Source organism: Brassica napus, chromosome A3 (genome assembly GCF_020379485.1).
Source record: "Brassica napus cultivar Da-Ae chromosome A3, Da-Ae, whole genome shotgun sequence".
Classification (NCBI taxonomy): Eukaryota; Viridiplantae; Streptophyta; class Magnoliopsida; order Brassicales; family Brassicaceae; genus Brassica; species Brassica napus.
Window position 1 is genome coordinate 10427459 of NC_063436.1, and position 19186 is coordinate 10446644.

Genomic DNA, 19186 nt, shown 5'->3' on the forward strand with positions numbered 1-19186 from the left:
ATGTATCATATACTGATAGAGAAGAAAACATAAGTTTACAAATAAATATATATTCAATGGAACTTACAGTGTGCCTTCGTGTCTATGAGCCATGAGGTTTACTCAAGGTCACCTTCCTTTGTTTCTCAGTGATTCTATGGGGATTACCAACAAAAGAAAATGAAATGTGATTCTTACGTTAGAGACACCAGACTAACTTAGTTTATGTAACTTTATTATTCAAATTCATATTCATCTCACCCACTTTAGTATTTCATTTCAGTTTCACCAATATAACAATGGAGATATTTAATAGGCTTTGACTGATGGAAATATCGATCACTATATGATGATTAACTTGAGTCACCTAAAAGTGAATAAGCTGATTATATGCTGTAACACTCGCAAGATTCAAAGTCTGCAAAAGCTTTTTTTCTAGGTTAAGATGATGGAAGATAGTCAGAATGAGAAATGCATTGAGTAAAGTTAACCATGAATCTATCTATAACTTGTAAAAAGTCAACATCACTAAAGCAGTCTAATACAAAATCAATTTGATGGAAGAAAGCAACACTGGAAGATTCATCATAGGATAAAGAGTACTTAGGATTATTTAGTATGAAGAACTAGTTCTAGTGGCTGAAGTACCAAGGAACGCATGAACCATGTCTACACAGTCAAAAAGTCACAAGACTGATGATATACAAACCTTACCAAACCACTCATAAATATCAAGCATAATGTTCTTAAATAATCACAATAATGAAAGATCCAAATAAAAGAATTTTTAACCCACATCCACAAATTTGTCTCTGGTAAAACAATCATTACAAACTATGACCATCATTACAAGACATCTGATTGTGTTGTAAGAAAATATTAAGAATCAAACCCAAACCAACCCATGAGAGAAAAGTAAGTAAAATTGAAGATAAACCAAAAAAAAAAAAAAACAGAACACTCTTCAAACCAACAACAAAAAACTGACTGACCACATTCAGTGACTTTAGTATAAAATGAATTGCAGGACGGTGCAAGAATGATGTGTGATATTATGTTCTTTCCATTGGTGTTTGAGTGTTCTAGAACAAGTCAAACTTCTTCTTAAGCAGATCTTGCTTCCAACGAGGTAAGTTGTTGAATGCATCTTTCTCCATCCCAAACACACTTTGGAACTCTTCCTCAGATAGATAAGCCTTGTAAATTGATCACAACAAAAAAAAAACCCGGCAAAGTCAGGCGATATGCAGAGTGATTCAGCTCCTAATACTAACTAAAACCAACTCACCTCTCTGCGCTTGTAATCTATTCCAGTCACTGCGTTCTCAGAATTGGCTTTCAGCTGTTCATAGGTGAAAGTTGCATCACTTGGTTCTATCACAGATTCATCTTGCTCTTCTGTTTCCTCTTGTTTCACTTCAGGCTCCTCTACTGCAGGTGGAACCTCCTCTTCTTCTGAAGCCTCTACTTGATCATTTTTGGCTTCAGCTGTGGAGGGAGGTAAATATAGTCAATTTTGTTATGTAAATTTTTAAAAAGTGCAATAAAGGATAGAAACTTACTTAGAAGGGAGTCATCTGCTGGGTTGGAGCTAGTAGATCTTCTTGTGGGAGAGGTATCAGGTGTTTTTTTATTCTCAGCAACGAGAACTTGAGAGAGAGCAGCCACTGCTGCTGCTCTCTGTGAAGCCTGACTCGTCCCCGCTGACCTTGGTGGTGGTGGCGGCGCTTTAGTCGATGATGAAGAGCTAAAAGCAGATGTCAAGGCGGCTAAAGCTTCAGCTCTTTGTCTTGGACCCTCTTGACTTTCGCTTGATCTGTCCTGGCTCTGCAGTTAAAATGGATGACTATCTAAGTTCACTAATCAAAGAATCATATGCGACTTGCTAAACATTCTTATGGTTACTTTGTGAACCTCATTAATGTGTTCAAGCAGCTTAGTCTAGAGAGTCAATTGTATGGATATATTTGTACAAGACTGAACTCTACATTATTACTCTTGATCAAAGTTTTCATATTATCCAATATCTTCAGTCATTTCCCAAAAAAAACATGTAGTAGAAACATTGGATTGGTGTTTAGATAGATATTTACCGAATAGGCAGGTCTGCTAGTAGAAGAATTGAAGGCAGAATTTAAAGCAGCGAGTGCCTCAGCCCTTTGCCTTGGTCCACCACCGCTAGACTTATCCTGCAGCAGCACAAGGATAACTATCATGAAGCCAAGAAGACGGAACAAGCAACCTTAAGCCAGTACAAAGCACAAGAATAAAGAGAAACAGAGAAAGCAAAGGTCTAGTACCTCCACAACGTGGTGAGTGCCAAATAACAAGGCTGCTTTTTTCTGGAATGAGTTTCCTTGCACCTATTTCACAAAACATTGAAGAAATGTAAAGTTAAAGAAGACGAGAAACTATAAAGGAACGAGGTACAGTACAATCAGATACTTTCAATATTTAGTATCTATTGCCTCCTCTTTTTAACTAGTTGCAGAGACTTGCTCACTGCCTTTTTTTCAGGCGATCAGATACTTCAATCTAACTTAATCCAATTTATATTGAAGTCGCTGAAACCAGAATCATCATTTCTGTACAGTGTAACATACTCACTTCTACTGAACAATGATGCTATATTTTCCAAATCCCTCTTCAACGCTAAATCTCTAACTAGCTTTCACAGAAAACAAATACTTATGTGCCACTGAGCAAAAGATAAACTAAACTTACAATAGCTTTGCTGTGATCCCAAGAAAAGTAAGTGGTGAAGAAGCATGGTTCGTTCCCTTCATTGATTTTGTAGAGTGGAACTTTAGGAGACAAGCCTTCCAAGGATCCAGCACGATCAATGTATTTCTGCAAAGAAAATGTCTCATTGAGCAAACAGTAGAAAAAAAAGAGAGGAGAAGCAAAGTTGATAAGGAAATAGAGTTTACTTGGCCAATCTCAAACACAGTTTGCTTTTCCTTGGGGTCCACACATTGACCAACCCAGACAAAAACTTCAGCATGAGTGTCAAGCAAATATATATCCTCAGTCAAGAGATCATCTTGAGCAAAGTTGTAGATCTCTTCAACCTGGAGCAGATCATATTGTAAGAAACCATTTTACAAAATACACATCTCGGATAAAGAAAGTTGTGTAATATCGCCAATATCTCACCTGAAACTTTCCTGCAGGCAGACACATTTGAAAGATAAGTGATACAGTTAGAATACAGTTAAATGCGGAAAAGTATATATAAGAGTAAAGAATCACAATGATCATCATCCTATTGTTATATATTCACCTCTGTTGATAGAAAATGAGAATAAGTGAGGATCCCTGACAGTCTCAGGTGAAGCCTTCTTGCTGGTGAAGTTCTGCTTTCCTCCAAGTGCAAACCAAAAGGTTGAGCTCTCTGTTCCTTCTTTGGCATGCTTGAGTGTAACCCCAGGCTGACATAGCAAGAAACAGAAGATGATTAACATATATCAAAGAAAAATTTCTATCCAAATAAAACAACACAGTATGAGCTAAAAACAAACCTTCAAGAACTCAGCAACTTTAGCAGCCAGTTCAAGCAGTTCATGCGCACTTTGATTTCCATGCCAAAGGAACATAGAAGTACCAGATTGCAGTAGGAAGCACTCATAAGTGTTCAAAGATGTTGCCACCTAAAGGAAGTACCACAAAAACAAATACGAGTTGAAACAATTAATCATCCATTGATACAAAGCTCTGAACAAATAACACACACAGTTATTTTACAAATAAGAAGACAGAAATTGAAGGTAGTCAAGTACCGGTTCAACTTGCAGCGCCTTGTTATTGTGAACTCCAGTTCCAGATACTTGAATTAGTGAAATTGAATCTGGTGTGTATGTTTCATCTGGTGAACCTTTCTCCTCCACGTTGCTTTTGTACCCAGAGCTCAAACCACCCTTAAAATCCCATTTAAACCATATTAATCAATCACTGTGCTTTCTCTTGCAACCAAGTTCAGTTTCATCTTCATACAAATACCTTTAGGATCACCATAGGTTGGAAAAGGGCAACAAACTGTGGAGGCTCTTTACCCTCGTATATACGGCCCTGCAAGAAGACCCCATCACTTATCCATCTTTATAGTCCCATTCATCATTTTGCTTTCAACAAAAAAGAAAATTTTGTACCTGCACAGGTCTTCCCTTTAACGAGTTTGACATAGTATTCGCCAGTCTAAGTGCTGTATCTTGGTCCTCCTGGATAAAAACATTATGTTCATAGAGCTGAGCTAACAGTACAACTAGTAAAATCAGGAAGAAACTTAGACATGCCAAATTAACCAACATATAGAAGCATCTTTGTATACTTTTGCCGTAACACTAAAGTTACCTGAGTGCTGCTCTTTCCAAACCAACAGCACAAGAAATAGTCTTCTTTCCTATCTCCAGCATGATAAGTGTAGAGGACCAAATAACAGTCCCCAGAATAGAACTTGCCAATATCTTCCTTAGGTAAAGGACTCTTGGCTTTACCATCAACAACCCAAACCTATTACATAAGCATAACGATATATACATTAATTAAAATGGATAAAATTCATAGCAAAAGCGTAGGTAACAAGTCAAAACAGACAAACAGACCTCCAACTTTCCACCAGCTTCAAGCAGAGGTGGGACATCCTCATTCACTGGTGTTGCACTTTTCGAACTGCCCTTGAGCCCAACATTTTGTTGCTTCAGCATAGCTAGAGAAATGGTGCAGTGCCATTAGTAAGACAGTGCTAAAAACACCGTTAAATGTTTTTACTTATCAAATAAAGTTTCAAAGTGGTGTTTTACCAGCAACTTTTCCTCGTCCTTCTTCGTTACCAGGGGCAGCAGAGCCTGATGGCCAAGAGTCAAAGTTAGACTTGAAAGAGTGAGACTCGTAACCTTGGATAACACGTGTGACTCGTGTTGCCTTTGGCCTGTTTTCACTAGCAAGAAACTCCTGGAAACAAAAAGGTAAAAAAGTGAGAACCAATGACTGAGATATAGATTTTTAGAAGGTTTCAACTTTTTTTTTTACCTCAGCAGATTGATTAGCAGCTTTCCTCTCATCCACTTGAGTTACACGACCAACCCAGACAAACACCTCAGCACCACAGTCCAAGAGGTAGCATTTAGTGTTTTCCAGCATAGATTTGGACAGATCACCGTCTATAGGTTCCACCTGACCATCAGTGACGCTAAAGAAAAGAGTAACAACATATCATATAATAATACTAAGGAAGAAGATATTAGAAACTAATAGGCGTGATTAAAGGGAAGGTGAGTACCAATAAAGCTTAGGTGGAGTTGATTCCGGGATAACATCATCATCATTGGCAACTTTCCTTCCTATTGGAGCAAACCCACCAAAGAGGACCCAAAACTCACCAGAATCTGATTCTGTATCTAATTTTCCATCATCTGTTACACAAGAGATACATAAGTTTCCACCATAACACACCCAAAAACTGAGGAAGAGGATGCTTACCAACAATAGCAACATCGCAAGTTCCTTCGTGATACTTGTCTTTCAAATACTGAACAACTTCCAAAGCTTTGGCTCTCTCCTGAATGTTCGAGTTCGCACCGTTGAACTGATAGATCTTTTCCTTGGTGTCCAAGATAAACACATCATCATGATTCAGCGATGAGCGGGCAAAAGGAACCTACACCAAAAACGAAGAACATAAGCAAAAGTTAATCACTGTTCTGATGCAAAAGAGAGTGCAATAGTTTCAAACCTGCTTCAAACGGATTGCACGTTTTCCTTTGCAGGTATATAACCGTGTCTCAAACACCTCTTCTTCAGGTGTTTTGAAACCAGACGCAACACCACCCTCTAACGGTATAATACATGGCTTGAAGTAAGACAAGAACTTGTCAGACTCATGACCTTGAATCTCACGGTGTTGGACAGCACGGCCACCGAGAACTGCATCGAGTTCAACTGTTTTAACAGCTGCTGTTCCAGCTTCATCCTGACTAGTGTCTTTCCCAATCCAGAAATGTATATCAAAGAGATAAGCACCTCCTTTGTTCTGTGTTGTCTGCGCAAGTGGAAGATGAAACATAACACAAAGGTGAATGAATGATAAATAACAAAAAGAGGGAACACAAGTTGAACAAGCAAAGACAATTCAAAACCTGCAAGACAATGTAAGTGTCTCCCATGTAGAACTTTCCATGTTCAGTCTTTGGCACAGGAACCGCCTCGAAATTCTCGATTCTCCAGATCTCAGTTCCTCTACATCAATACAGGTCCAAACATTCAAAAATCTAATACTAATATAAAAGTAGCTATGTTGCTGAAAGCATACGGTTTCTGTCCAGCTCCTTGAAATGCAGGATCCAGTACTTTTGCTGACCCAGACATTTTCAGTAAAGCTCAAATCCTTGTTTTGTGTGTGTGTGTGTGTGAGGTATAAAACAACACAGGCCAATGAACCTGTTCAGTCAAAACATACAGAACAGAGAGAAACATATGAGAAGATGATCAGCCAGATTCTATCATTCATTATCTCAACTTGCCAAATCATAAATGTGGACGGTGGATAATAATAATAATATATTTCAACAACACGACATCCATCTGCCTTTATTAAACAATGATCATGAAAAGTCCTGGCAGAGATTGATCACTGAGAGATAAAACTCATCGTTCATCAGTGAAGCTTATGATCCATTAGATATTCATTTCCAGATTAAAAAAAAATCGAAACTTTTGTGATTTCTAGACATTGATCATAGATAATTCAGAATACCCATTAAGAAAAATCGAGACTTTACATAATTAGACAAGCAAAATAGAAATTTTAAAACGATTTAATCAGATCAGGAATCCAAACAGAGAGGGATCTGCATCGTGAACAGAGCAACGTACGAACACAATCATATTGAAAATTTCAGATGATCCGTCATTAGTCAAACCGATCCGGATCAAGAGAAGTACCTGTATAAAGATCTGTGTGTGGCACTAAGAGATGAAGACGACGAGCTGGAGATTAGAAAAGGAAATGGAAGACGATCATGAAAGCGAATTGAATTATTATTTGAAAGAAACAGAGAGAGTGTGCGCTGTGTGATTACTTTTCTAATGCCTTTTTCGTAAAGTTTTTATTTTTTTTCTTCTTAGATTTATTACAGTAGAGAGATGAATGATTGTATACGACGAGATGAAGAAGAAAGAGGGAGAAGACAATGGTTTGAAAAAGACGTTCAATAGTTCTGTCTAATTTATTGCGAGAAAAAAGATCTACCGACCAATGTTGGCTTTTCAATTTCTCACTGCATTTAAATAAAAAGATCTACATTAAGTGGGGAAAAATATATATGAAAATCCACATTAAACCCAAATTTAAGACATGTTTCTGAATTTTTGGGTTGAAAATGGACTTATTAGAAAAATATAATAAAAATTTTAGCTATTTTAATAAATGTTTATTCTACAAAATTCGTAAAATATTATTCATATATTTATGCAATATGTTTTAATGATAAATAGTAACCTAGTTTTGTTTTTGGGAAAAGAATGACAAACTAGTTATACTAAAAACTATAACATTTACATTTCCAAAATGATATCACATATGTAGGATAAGATATTACTGATCATTCAATAGAAATAACTATTTAAATGCATTATGCATAGTTTTAGTAATATAGAATGTTGGAATATGAAAAAGTCTTAAAGAATGAATAAGATATATCATATGTTAATGGAGAAATTGTACTCATCATCTCACTATTTCAGAAGGACATGGTGTTCTGTTTTTAGCATGTGTATAAGTGTATTTGCTCAACTGAACTCTTTAGAAAATTCAGCACTTTCCATATAATAAAAAGCATTCATAAAAATACAATAAACCAGATAAAAGAAAGTAAAACAGCCTTACTTTATACTTTTAAGCTTTTATCAGAGGCCATGGAGATATAGATGATACTCTTCTTTTCTCTCAACTTTATTTTTCAACACTTATTTTTTTTTTCTCATTTTTTGGGTATATACCAAAAATATTAAGAGGATATACGATCATAGTTATGTACTTTGAAAATGATATTTTCAGAATCAGATACCCATCACATTTTGTTTGTATTTTTTGTTTTGTTGCTCAATAATTTGAAATACTACTCTCATAAAATGAATGTTTAATTTTTAATTCTAGAAATCCAACATGTTATAAGTGTTTAAGTAAACACTAAAAATAGGAGGATACGAGTTTGGATTTACATATTTACATATTTGGATTTATATATTTAGATCTCGAGCAGCTATACGTTTGTACCATATACCAAAGAAGTGACTCATTCAAAACAATGAATCGGACTAATGTTGATCTCTAGTTTGAATATGGAGGGGCTTGATATGAATGATGAATCTATAGCCTATACTATAGGTGGCCCTATAGGATACGGGTTCGATGATTGAATACTATGGTGCTTTTAGGAATTAGGCATATATTAACACATCTGGGCTTAAAAAGACGAAAACATGTCATGTGTAAAAGTGTCACCCACCACATATCTTAACCGAAATTCTCAAAGCTATATATAATGGCAAAATGGACGGTCCACGAACTTGCCTCAATTTCTCATATCACGTGGAAGGCCCCATGTTTTTCTTTTTGTTGATTATTAATAATTTTGTCTACGTGATCGGTCTCTGTTCCACACAGAAAGATTACAGAACGGTTTGATTTGTTTTCGTCTCCTGATATAAAAATAGATGTAGACGTTAAACTCTAGTTAATTGCGGGCCTTGACACCACCCCAACCAAGCACTCGCTTCTGGCCGCCAATTTTATCATAGTTATTTCGGCCATAAAATTAATAATGCTCTCTTGATCTGGTGGCAAGTTACCTTGTACTAAGTTCGAAGCTCCAACATGCATTTTGTAAACTGATTTTTTGTAAAAATATGCAAAGCAACCCAAAAAAAATTCTTGCTTGCAGCCTAAGCATATCTAGGACGGGCTGTCAACAATGCATTAATGTAATCAAAATTGTATCATCAACTATCCAGATTTAAAAAAAATCGTGAAAGGACTAAACTCATTCTTCTTCTTCTTCTTCTTCTTCTTCTTCATTTGGTGGCTAATCTCTTATTCACACTTTGCAAAAAAAAAATCTCTTATTCAGTAACTTAGTAGGGTATGTGTTTCATCGTCTTCAAGTACTCTATCCGTGATACGAATATACGGTTCCGTTTTAACTCATCCATGATACGACGCCGTTATAACTTATCGAGTATACGACGCCGTAATGTTATTCACGAAACGACGCCGTTATCACTTATCCGTGATACGACGTCGCAAAATCGATAATCTTGCAGACTGTATTTCCGATTATCTCCTCTCCGTTCCATTAGAAGAGGAGAAGATGATCAAAGTTGGTGGAAGTTACAGAAGTATAGAAGAACACTGATCAAACCCAAAGGAAAACATGTCCAGCGTCGTCATCTCGGAGCTTCCGGCGATGGATGCTACTCGGTTCCAACACACCCCTTACTACTGGTATTCTTCAACCCCTTACCAAAACTCCATTCGATTTAGGTTTCTTCAAATGATAGAGCTTCTTAGTCTAACTTGTTTACACGATTTTACAAAACCCATTTAGGGTTTTTTAGTTGATTTAGTTCTCTTTCGGACAATCTTTTGTGTTTTTGGTGGTTGGTTGGTACATGTAAGAACTTAAGAAAAATGTTGACTTTTTTATTTTGTAGCGAAGAGAACGTGTATCTACTCTGCAAGACGTTGTGCGAGAATGGTGTAGCGGATGAGACGGGTTCTGATCTGTTTGTTGTTTTCATCTCCAATGAGAGGAAGCAGGCAAGCATGTTTGGTCTTTGTCTCCATTACACACTGTTTCATGTGTAATCAGAGTGTCCATGTCCATGTCCATTTATTGATGATTTGTAGGTTCCACTTTGGCATCAGAAAGCTAGTACCAGAGCTGATGGGATTGTTCTCTGGGATTATCATGTCATCTGTGTCCAGGTACAATCATCCAAGCCACCAGCTTTGTACCTTTGTTGGAATGAATCAGCCTTGATTTTGGTTTTATTCTATTGGTATGAATAGAGGAAGAAAGAAAGTGATTCTGAGCCTTTAGTGTGGGATCTCGATTCCACTTTGCCTTTCCCTTCTACGTTAGCTTCTTACGTGACTGAGACTATCCAGCCATCTTTTCAGCTCTTTGCTGAATATCAGAGGTACATCCATCACTGTACCATCAAGTAACCTTTGTTAGGATGCCTCATTTTGTTCTTTTGTCTGGTTGAGATCAGGTTCTTTCGCGTTGTGCATGCTCCTCTCTTCTTCAAGCACTTTGCTTCCGATAGAAGGCACATGAAAGCGCCTGATGGAAGCTGGATTGCTCAACCTCCACCCTATCAGCCCATTGTTGCCCAAGGTAAAACTACTTCCCCATTGACAATACTCATTTCCTCATTTGTTGTTTTGCTTTTGAAGACGGAGTCTTGCACAATTTGAGTGAGTACACTGCCATGAGCGCTACGGATACATTGTCGAGCTTGGATCCTGACACAGTGAGAGAAGCAATTTCACAGAAACTCGGCGTCTTTGTGAGCCACTCTCAGCTTCAAGACCTCTTCACCAAGCTTCCTTAACCTTCCAATGTCTTAATCTCAACTTTTAGTTTCAAGCCTTGTTTCCAACTTTCTGAAACATTTTATGAATTTTAGATGGGGGAAACATTATACACTTGCGAAATGTATGGTTACAATTGAACATTACATGACTTTCTCCACAACCCCCAGAAGCAAAAAAAATTTCTGAAAAGAGAACCAAAAAGACACGATCTTTGTATTAACCCTGTTTTTTTCTTTCTATCATGGCTCTATCCCCTGACTCTGTCATCATCATACCAATTCCATTAGTAACGGGTCACCTTCAGCCATTTGTCCAACCAATTTGATGAAATCTTGTTCACTCGATATGCTCCAAGGGTGAACAGCAGGTGCTTGAGCAGAATACAAACTCAAAGAAGAGTTAAACGAAGACGACTTCCTCTTATACACCATTGATCCAAGAACCGGGTCAAAGTTCTGAGGCGAATCCATCGACATGAAGAACATTGGCACAGCCACTTTGTAATGCAAGTCCATATCTCCCACGAGCTCCACAAGGTCGTTAAAGTCGGTTACAAGTCGTTTAGGCACGTAGAATACCTCTGAGCTGCATACCGTTAAGGTGTCTTGACTGTTCTTGGCTGCTTCCTTGTAGTTAACTTGGAAATGAGCTGGCATTGTACTCACAATTCTCTTCACTAACTCGGCTTGTGTAGAGAACCAATCAGACTTCCCGGTGGGTTTAACTGATGTCCATGACTTCGACACCTAATAAGAAGTTTCCTTGTAAGAAACACACAGAGATAGCAAAGGAAAAGACAATGTTATACCTTGTCTGTAGTCCAAATCTTAGTCTTGTCGGCTTGAAGTAGGTTCCAGTAGTTGAGAACTGTATCATCTTCAACAAACAAGAACCCTTCTGCGCTACTGTATCGATCAAATATCTTCGGTAGATGCCTGAAACATACACACAAACGTACCATTAGAATGCTAAAACTTCAGTACTTAATCTTGAGTAAGTTCTTACTTACTTGTAAATGTGATCTTGTTTGGCTTCTTCAACATAGAGATCAGAGTTCTTCTGAGAAGACAATATCACAACGGTCTTGAACACTCTTCCGTAAAGCAACCTCCACTCAAGAGCGGTTCGCTCAACGGGACCACTACAAAACATAACAAGAACAACGTTCCCAAAGTTCTTCCTCCACCTTATCAAGTTCCCTATCTCAGTGCTCACCGTACCCGTCTCCTCAACACCTAGATGAACCGAAGGCAGCTTCCTCGGAACAAACTCTTTTCTATCCCCGTGACCGATAGTAGCTCGTGGGCGATCCAGTTCAAGTGACATCAGCCTAGGCTGTTGGTAGCCGACAGTAATCAAATCCTGAAGCCAAGCAGCTGTGAACTTCAAGTCCTGTTCTGTCCAAAACCCTTCTTCAGCCATAGCAAAGCTCAGATCAAGTATCGTCTCAAAGAAACTGTGCTTTTGAGATCTCCAAGCGAGTAAGAACTTGATCAAACGACCGACATTGACATGAAGATCCTTCTCTTCAGCAAAAGGGTACGCTTCGATTCTATCGAACCGGTGAGCAGTAGGTGGATAAACAGCAACGTAGCCACCAAGCTCCCACAGTAACCTCTGTCCCCAGTACCCTCTCAGCACATCAGAAGCCATGGAACTAACCGAAACAGGAAGCATCAACCCCCAAAACGCCGCCGAATGGTAAAGAGTATTAAACGAGTTAACAGGAACCATCACACCCTGAGGCAAAGCCACTTTGGGAGCATGCTCATCGAACCTAATATCAAAAGGTTCTAACGTTGTCTTCCTCGTGAAGTAAAACACCGAATCAACATCAGGTAAACCATTCGAAACCCCTTGCTGTATAAACTGCTTACCACCAAACACCTCAGTGTAATACTCCTCGTGATTAATCTCACCTACATTCTCTAACGGCAACCCTCTAGGCCAAACCGAACGCTGTCCGAAATGAATATAAGGATTCACCACAGTTCTATTAGGATTCTCATGACTATACTGCAGAACCGGCTCTTGCTTAGCATCTTCACCAACCAACTCAACATCAAAATGCTTCCCTAGATCTCCATCAATCACTTCCCCACGATCATCAGCATCATAGATCTTCTTAGCACCGTGCTGGATCGCGAACAAGTAACCGACACTCTTCCTCACGAAGGAATCATAAGGCAAGTGGTCTAAAACGCGGTAACCCAACTCAGCTTGAGCGTCTAGAGAGAGAAAGATGGCACCTTTGAGACTCCAATCCTTAGGTGTCATCGAGTTTCCGACCGCTAGAACCTGCCAGCCTCGGATCTTCACCAACCCTTTAAGCTCCTCGGTGGGGTACTTGGTCACCGACACGACGATCCACTTCTCGGTGAGGAAGCTGGCGTAAGGGGAGGTCTTGTCGGGGAGGACTTGGATCGAGCTCCATTTGATTTGAGGGCGAGTGAGGGGCTGGAGAGATTGAGTTGACTGTGACTGGAAACAGAGGAGGGAGGCAGTGTCGGTGGTGTTGTAGAGGAAGAAGAAAGACGCTACGGTGACGATGAAGAGGAAGAAGATGACAATCCTAGAGACGTTCTCGGAGACCCAAGAGGTAAAGTCTAGGTTTTTCGGTTCGCTGAAGCGTCGGATCTGTTGGTGAGTTGGTAGCTCTCTGATCTGAGACTTGGGCGGCTTCGCCGCACGATCTTGAACCAACATCGGATCCAGAAAAGCCTGAAACTTTCTGAATCAGGAGGACAGTTTCAGATCCCACACGCACTTTCTGAGATTTGTGAATTTTTCCAACAGAAAGGAAGTGGTAGGTGACTTGTCTGAATCAGAACAACCGGTATGTAATGTAATGCGGTGGTTGGAAGTGACGTTGCTTAAGCTTGAATGCAAGTCGGGGTCTGTGTGTGAGCTGTAAGGGTCAATGGCACACTTGTGAGTTTCTTTCTTTATTTATCTTCTAATCCCAAAGAGACAATTAAACAGTAATTCTTGGTGTAATCTGTAGTAGGACCAGGCAAACCATCACATTTAAGCAAAAGCTATCTATTATTATTAAAGTTATAATACGGAAATGTTTTTATACCGTACTTGCTAGATAAATAGTAATAACAGAGATACGAGGATGAAAATTTTATCTGATTTCCACTTTTTTATTTTATCAATTTATTGAACCAATTATAAAAGCAAAAAAGTACTATAAATTTGAATATTTTAAATATTAGATTTAAGAGACAGTATAGGGAAAGACTGCAACATAACAGTTTTTTACAGTACCAACTTTCTAATATTAAAAAAAAAATTCTAATATTAGCAATTTTCTCTAAATATATTATTTTTTGTAAAATCATTTCAATCCATTTATATATTTATATATTTATTCATTTAAACTCTAGAAGCTGAATTTTACTATAGTGCATTTTATAATTAAAAATACTACCGAATTTAAATTTTTAAAGTTTTTCGATTTTCGAAAGATATATAATTCAAAATGCTCTACAATTTTAAGAATTGAAAATTGAACTTCTATTATTAGTAAATTTTTCTTCTTTTTAGTAGTTAAAGGAAGATAAAAAAAAATCAATTTCCAAATTCATAATTATGCAGATGTAAGGCTATATAGCATAAATAAAAATAAAACTATAATTCCGGTTTAATCAGCTTCGATCAAACAGCTTTCACCGGAGGCTTTTAGTAGATTTAGTAATGGGCTCATTAGAAGGCCAAGCTTCAATATAGAAAAGCCCATCAAAAGGGAGATATTTCTCTCTCACACAAAAAATTCAAAAAATAAAAGAGAGCTCAGATCATACCGCCACTATAAGAAAAAACGCAGAGAAAACTTGCTTCAGAAGTTCAAAATCGAAGATGACTGAGTTCCCTTCTTCGATCGAGATAGAAGTCGCGTCGTCTCTCCTCCTCCTCCTCTCCTCCGATCCAATCGTCTTCTCTTCACCAAGGTACGCTTATGAGTTTCGAATCGCCGAAACGCTTCAAAATCTAACTTACGCCCTTCGTTGATTCTCAAAATCGCATTCGCAGTAGTCACAGATCTGGATCTGAGGAGGAGAATCGCTCGCTGTGTGGCGAAATCCATGGTCAAGTAAGCATGAGCTTGGTGTCTAAGAGATCGTGCGATTCGGCTATCTCCAACAGTGGCTCGTCGTATCGGAAGCGCTCTGAGGACGACTTCATGAACTTCAAGGTGCGATTTCGAGATTCGCTAGGTGTTGGATTATTCTACGTTGGTTTGCGATGATGGATGCGTGCTAGGAACAGATTACGTTTTAGGATTTTTGATTCGATTGCTATGCAGATTGCTAGAAAACGCCGCACGAATGTGGTTTACAGCTCTGTTGATTCGAAGAATCTAGAGATTGATGATCTCTCCAAGGAGGAGTCTTGCTTGTCTACAGGCTCCAACGAGGTTTCAAGCACGGAGAGCAGGATCATAGCCGCGAGCTGTGAGAAACCACATAGAGATTCAAAGAAGAAAGAGAGTCACAGGTCGAGTTCCATTAGACGTAAGGCTGGAAAGATCTTGGAGTTTCTTGACACCAGCGCCTCTTCTGAAGTTAAGATCCGTCAAGTGCTTGGAGATAACGCAGATACAAGCAAAGCTCTCAGAATGTAAACATACTCTCTGCCTCTCTCACACTCAAACACAACACAAAAGCACCAACTTTTCACAGGATTCCATCAAGCAAGTTTCTCTTTTTTTGGGAAGCTAAGACATGGATTCTTGATGCAGGCTGGTGAAGATTGGTTATGTGAAGAGGTCTGGAGCAGGAGGAAAGCATCAGCCCTTTATTTACAAGGTACAAATCTGGATAATCACAAACTCAAATGCATATATATATATATATATATGACTACCATCTTCTAATGAAGCTCTTCTCTGTTTTCTATGTAGATTGCATGACGAAACTAAACTAGTGCTTGAGGCAAGTCAGACTTTATCCTCCTCCTCCTCCTCCGATCTTCTGTTTATACACGGTATGAGTTCATCCTCTTGATGCTTGGTTACTATATGAAAACTATAATGGACATATATACATATATTATATACATATATATGGTCTAAACGTATGTATAGAATGCTTAAGCACTTACATGAACTGAGAAGGGTGGCTTACATTGCCTCTGCATCATTCCATCTCAGTTCATGAAACTTAAAAGAATGTGCTTTCTTTCATAGTCATAATAATGTCTCCATTGACAATATATAAAACTACCGTCTTTGTTCTTCCTAATCTCTGCTCTTGTCGACAAAGGCTAGGATCTTTAGTCATCAAAGTTTACTCTTGGCTTTTATGAAACTCTCTTTCTAGCAATTGATGTCAAATTAAGGTCTTACAACCAGACATGATAAAGGAAAAAAAAAGGAAGCAATAGTTTTCTTCTGTATAATGAAATGAGATTAAGTCCTCAAGAGTTTGAGTTGTCCGCATCCCCTGAACGACCTGTGAAGAGGCTGGGAGTTTCTGAAACCCACAATGTCTTCGATTTCAACAGATGGTGAAGGGACTACATTTTTATCGCTTGCCTTTTCTTTCAAATGCTGACTCCCATCCCATATACACACTCTTATGCTCAACGATTTCTACCGTGCTGCTCCAATCTTGATGTATTCCTCGAAGAAATCTATTAACTCCTGCTTCTGAAGCTACCTTAGTGCCGCAACCTGTCCACACGTTTAACCCCATTCTCTCATCAATTAGTTGCTCCCACACAACTTCATACTCACTTGAACTAATCCTCTAGTGATTCAATTATTCGAGCGGTTATCTTAGTTTAGAAGATAGGAGGAAGCTGGTTCTGTACCTCTGCCTCTTTTCGGTTGAACTTGAGTGTTCCACTTTGAGACTCTCGCCAGTAAAACCGATATTGCTCCTTCAAGTTCCTTGGGTTTTTCAAGCTTCATGTCTATCAAAGCTGTTACATTGAGAAAGAGTAACTAATGTCAGTTAAAAGGATCATATTGTAAAGCTAGATTAGTTGAACTAACTGGTTTACACATCTCACCTTGAATTCCTTTTCACTTATCTCGCGAAGTTTACTCTCAAAGCTGTTCCATAAAGACTCCACCCTCCAATCAATATGTTCAGGACCCTGTTTAAAACCAAGGCAGTTACAGACGAGCATTACAGGTTATTACAGAAACTCCAACTGATAGAGACGGTTTGGTTACCTTGACTGATGACTGCATAATGAGCTGTACCCCATAAATGCTAGAATCGTACCTAAGTTGCAGAAAAGCGTGTGATTAGATGGATTGCAGAGCGGTATACTAGGAAATGAGAGAGCAAAAATATATATACCTTTTGAGTAAGTGCAGTGATGTAACCAAGTTGCTCGACCGTTCTAAGTTGGTGAAAGATGGCTTGCTTTGCAACAAGACCAAATAGCTGAAGCTTAATATTCATGGCAAAGTCATCTCTATGAACCTATTCACAGTAACCGAAGTTTCAGTAAGCCAACAAAAGAATACTTCAAAAGGCCAAAATAAATCTGAGACAAGAAGTACCTGAATATAGTGTGTACTAGAGCAGAGTTTTCATCACTGGGGTTTAAGCCATCTTCGAAGTAGAAATACTTCACTCCTTCAAGTTCTACAACTCTATTAGTTAAGCTTCATTCCATCTATGGCTAATGTCGTTACAGAGCCTGCTAGTTCTTGATAGATGTCGATCTTTGTTGTCTGGTTTAGGCTTCTTTCCAACTACTACTTCATGTCTGCTTCTTGTGTTTTCGAACAATATATGTTAAATATATAAAAGCAAGTTGTTAAAATCCTTCAATAGAATAAACCTAAGAATGTTTCACATGAACGACATAGCCAAGGTAGTAGAAAGTTGGTGAAAAAAACTGGATCTGACTGAGGCAAAAAACTAGAACATTACCATCCATAATTTAAAAACTGAGCAAAAGTAACATTTTGAGAAGAGATGAAAACAGAAGATGGAATCCAGCAACATATACTAATAATAGCAAAGGTTCGAGCATAAGCATAAACTCATGAAAGTATAAAATCCAAAAAGAAAAGGGAGGACATTCTTGTTATTTAGGAGGCTTGGTCTTCGGCCTCGGTGATGGCTTTCGTAGTTGGAGTTCCCTTTTCGGCCAACAGATCTGTGTACTCTTGATACGGAGATTTTTTAAAACTCGTCTCTTTCCAGAACTCTGGTGTCAGGAATCCGTAAGTCTTCTGGAGGCAGTCGAATGTAGCCTGCAAACACAATGAGGCAGAGAGATTAAACCAATGAAACGATTCACAAACATCCAACATAACAAACCAATAGATACTGAAAAAACGAACAATTAAGGTTATATATAGGAGGTACAAACTGAGGTTATTCTGTATTCAAATCTCTATCAAAATTGATGATGATCAGACTGATCAAGCTTGCGATTAGACATAAACACACAAACACAACCATATGACGAACAGACAGCTCAATATTAACCATTTACTTTAGAATGCAGCAAACAGATGGCATAAGGGAAACAAAAAGATGAGACGGAAGATTAATTAATGAATGATTAACAAAGCAATACATAATCAAAAACTGAGGTTACTAAAATCTCTATCAGGATTAATAATGTTCCGACAGATAATGTCTGAAGCGACTCTAATTACCCACAAACAGACAGGTCAATGGATAATTTACTACAGAACACACAGCTAAAAATGGCACTAAACAATAACTAAACGATCTAAAATGACAGAAAGAATTCACATTTAAAAAAGTAATTGACATTTCAAAGCAATTCGCTCAAAAGGAAACAACTTTTCAGAAAGATCAAACCTTGACGAAGTTTCCAAGAGTCTTAGTAGATCCCCTGGAAGAAGTGAAAACATCATCAATCCCAGCGAACTGAAGAACCTTCTTAGGAACCCTAGCGGCCACGATACCAGCACCTCTCGGAGCAGGCACCATCCTCACCGTAACGGAACCACACTTCCCCGTAACCTTACAAGGAACCGTATGAGGCTTCCCAATCTTGTTACCCCAGTAACCTCTCCTCACCGGAATCACAGACAGCTTCGCCAATATAATCCCACCTCTAATCGCAGTAGCCACCTCCTTTGAGCATTTCACACCCAAACCAACATGACCATTCGTGTCTCCGACAACAACAAAGGCCTTAAACCTCGTCCTCTGACCAGCTCTGGTCTGTTTCTGAACCGGCATGATCTTCATCACCTCGTCTTTAAGAGTTGGACCAACGAGGAGATCGATGATCTGGTACTCCTTGACTGGGAGCGAGTGGAGGTAGATCTGCTCCAGCTTCTGGATTTTACCGCTCTGAACGAGACGGCCGAGCTTGGTCACTGGCGTCCACTTCTCCTCCTCAGTGGGTCGGCCTCCGCGTCTTCCACCACGTCCTCTTGGACCGCCTCGTCCACCGGCACGACCGCCGAATCCACGTCCGAAACCTCCACGATCTCCACCTCGCTCGGCGCCGCGTTCTCCTCCACGTTCAGCCATTTTCGAATCGGAGTGTGTTGCGAGAGTTTGGAATGAGCTGCGATGAGAGGGAGAGGGAAGCCCTAGCTTGCGGCGAAAGTGTTATTATATATTGTTCAGATGGTAGAAATGAGTTAGGGTT

The 19186-nt window shown here is 38.9% G+C and overlaps 5 protein-coding genes across 5 annotated transcripts; 2 read left to right on the top strand and 3 right to left on the bottom strand.

Annotated features, from left to right (window-relative positions):
- Nucleotides 1–747: 747 nt before the first annotated feature.
- LOC106428163 (villin-2-like) lies at nucleotides 748–7175 on the bottom strand. The gene is made up of 23 exons (XM_013868913.3): nucleotides 6919–7175; nucleotides 6287–6414; nucleotides 6114–6213; nucleotides 5711–6016; nucleotides 5458–5635; nucleotides 5258–5390; nucleotides 5008–5167; nucleotides 4779–4929; nucleotides 4581–4684; nucleotides 4330–4488; nucleotides 4128–4196; nucleotides 3979–4047; nucleotides 3759–3896; nucleotides 3501–3629; nucleotides 3263–3410; nucleotides 3136–3146; nucleotides 2910–3050; nucleotides 2704–2829; nucleotides 2280–2342; nucleotides 2073–2168; nucleotides 1542–1806; nucleotides 1268–1467; nucleotides 748–1175 (listed from the first exon to the last, which is right to left on the bottom strand). Exons 2-23 carry the CDS (start codon nucleotides 6340–6342, stop codon nucleotides 1062–1064), a joined length of 2916 nt encoding a protein of 971 aa, XP_013724367.1. The 5' UTR covers nucleotides 6343–6414; nucleotides 6919–7175; the 3' UTR covers nucleotides 748–1061.
- Nucleotides 7176–9251: 2076 nt separating this feature from the next.
- Nucleotides 9252–10736, top strand: LOC106428162 (protein N-terminal glutamine amidohydrolase). The gene is made up of 6 exons (XM_013868912.3): nucleotides 9252–9478; nucleotides 9688–9793; nucleotides 9884–9961; nucleotides 10046–10176; nucleotides 10252–10376; nucleotides 10436–10736. Exons 1-6 carry the CDS (start codon nucleotides 9408–9410, stop codon nucleotides 10591–10593), a joined length of 669 nt encoding a protein of 222 aa, XP_013724366.1. The 5' UTR covers nucleotides 9252–9407; the 3' UTR covers nucleotides 10594–10736.
- On the bottom strand, nucleotides 10663–13513 carry LOC106428161 (probable glycosyltransferase STELLO1). The gene is made up of 3 exons (XM_013868911.3): nucleotides 11586–13513; nucleotides 11385–11511; nucleotides 10663–11322 (listed from the first exon to the last, which is right to left on the bottom strand). The coding sequence occupies exons 1-3, from the start codon at nucleotides 13280–13282 to the stop codon at nucleotides 10846–10848; spliced, it is 2301 nt and encodes a 766-aa protein (XP_013724365.1). The 5' UTR covers nucleotides 13283–13513; the 3' UTR covers nucleotides 10663–10845.
- Nucleotides 13514–13741: 228 nt separating this feature from the next.
- Nucleotides 13742–16256, top strand: LOC106428128. The gene is made up of 4 exons (XM_048775792.1): nucleotides 13742–14777; nucleotides 14889–15202; nucleotides 15324–15390; nucleotides 15486–16256. The coding sequence occupies exons 1-4, from the start codon at nucleotides 14682–14684 to the stop codon at nucleotides 15492–15494; spliced, it is 486 nt and encodes a 161-aa protein (XP_048631749.1). The 5' UTR covers nucleotides 13742–14681; the 3' UTR covers nucleotides 15495–16256.
- Nucleotides 16257–17461: 1205 nt separating this feature from the next.
- LOC106437974 (40S ribosomal protein S2-2-like) lies at nucleotides 17462–19175 on the bottom strand. Its single transcript, XM_013879002.3, has 2 exons — nucleotides 18382–19175; nucleotides 17462–17801 (listed from the first exon to the last, which is right to left on the bottom strand). Exons 1-2 carry the CDS (start codon nucleotides 19063–19065, stop codon nucleotides 17637–17639), a joined length of 849 nt encoding a protein of 282 aa, XP_013734456.2. The 5' UTR covers nucleotides 19066–19175; the 3' UTR covers nucleotides 17462–17636.
- Nucleotides 19176–19186: the final 11 nt, after the last annotated feature.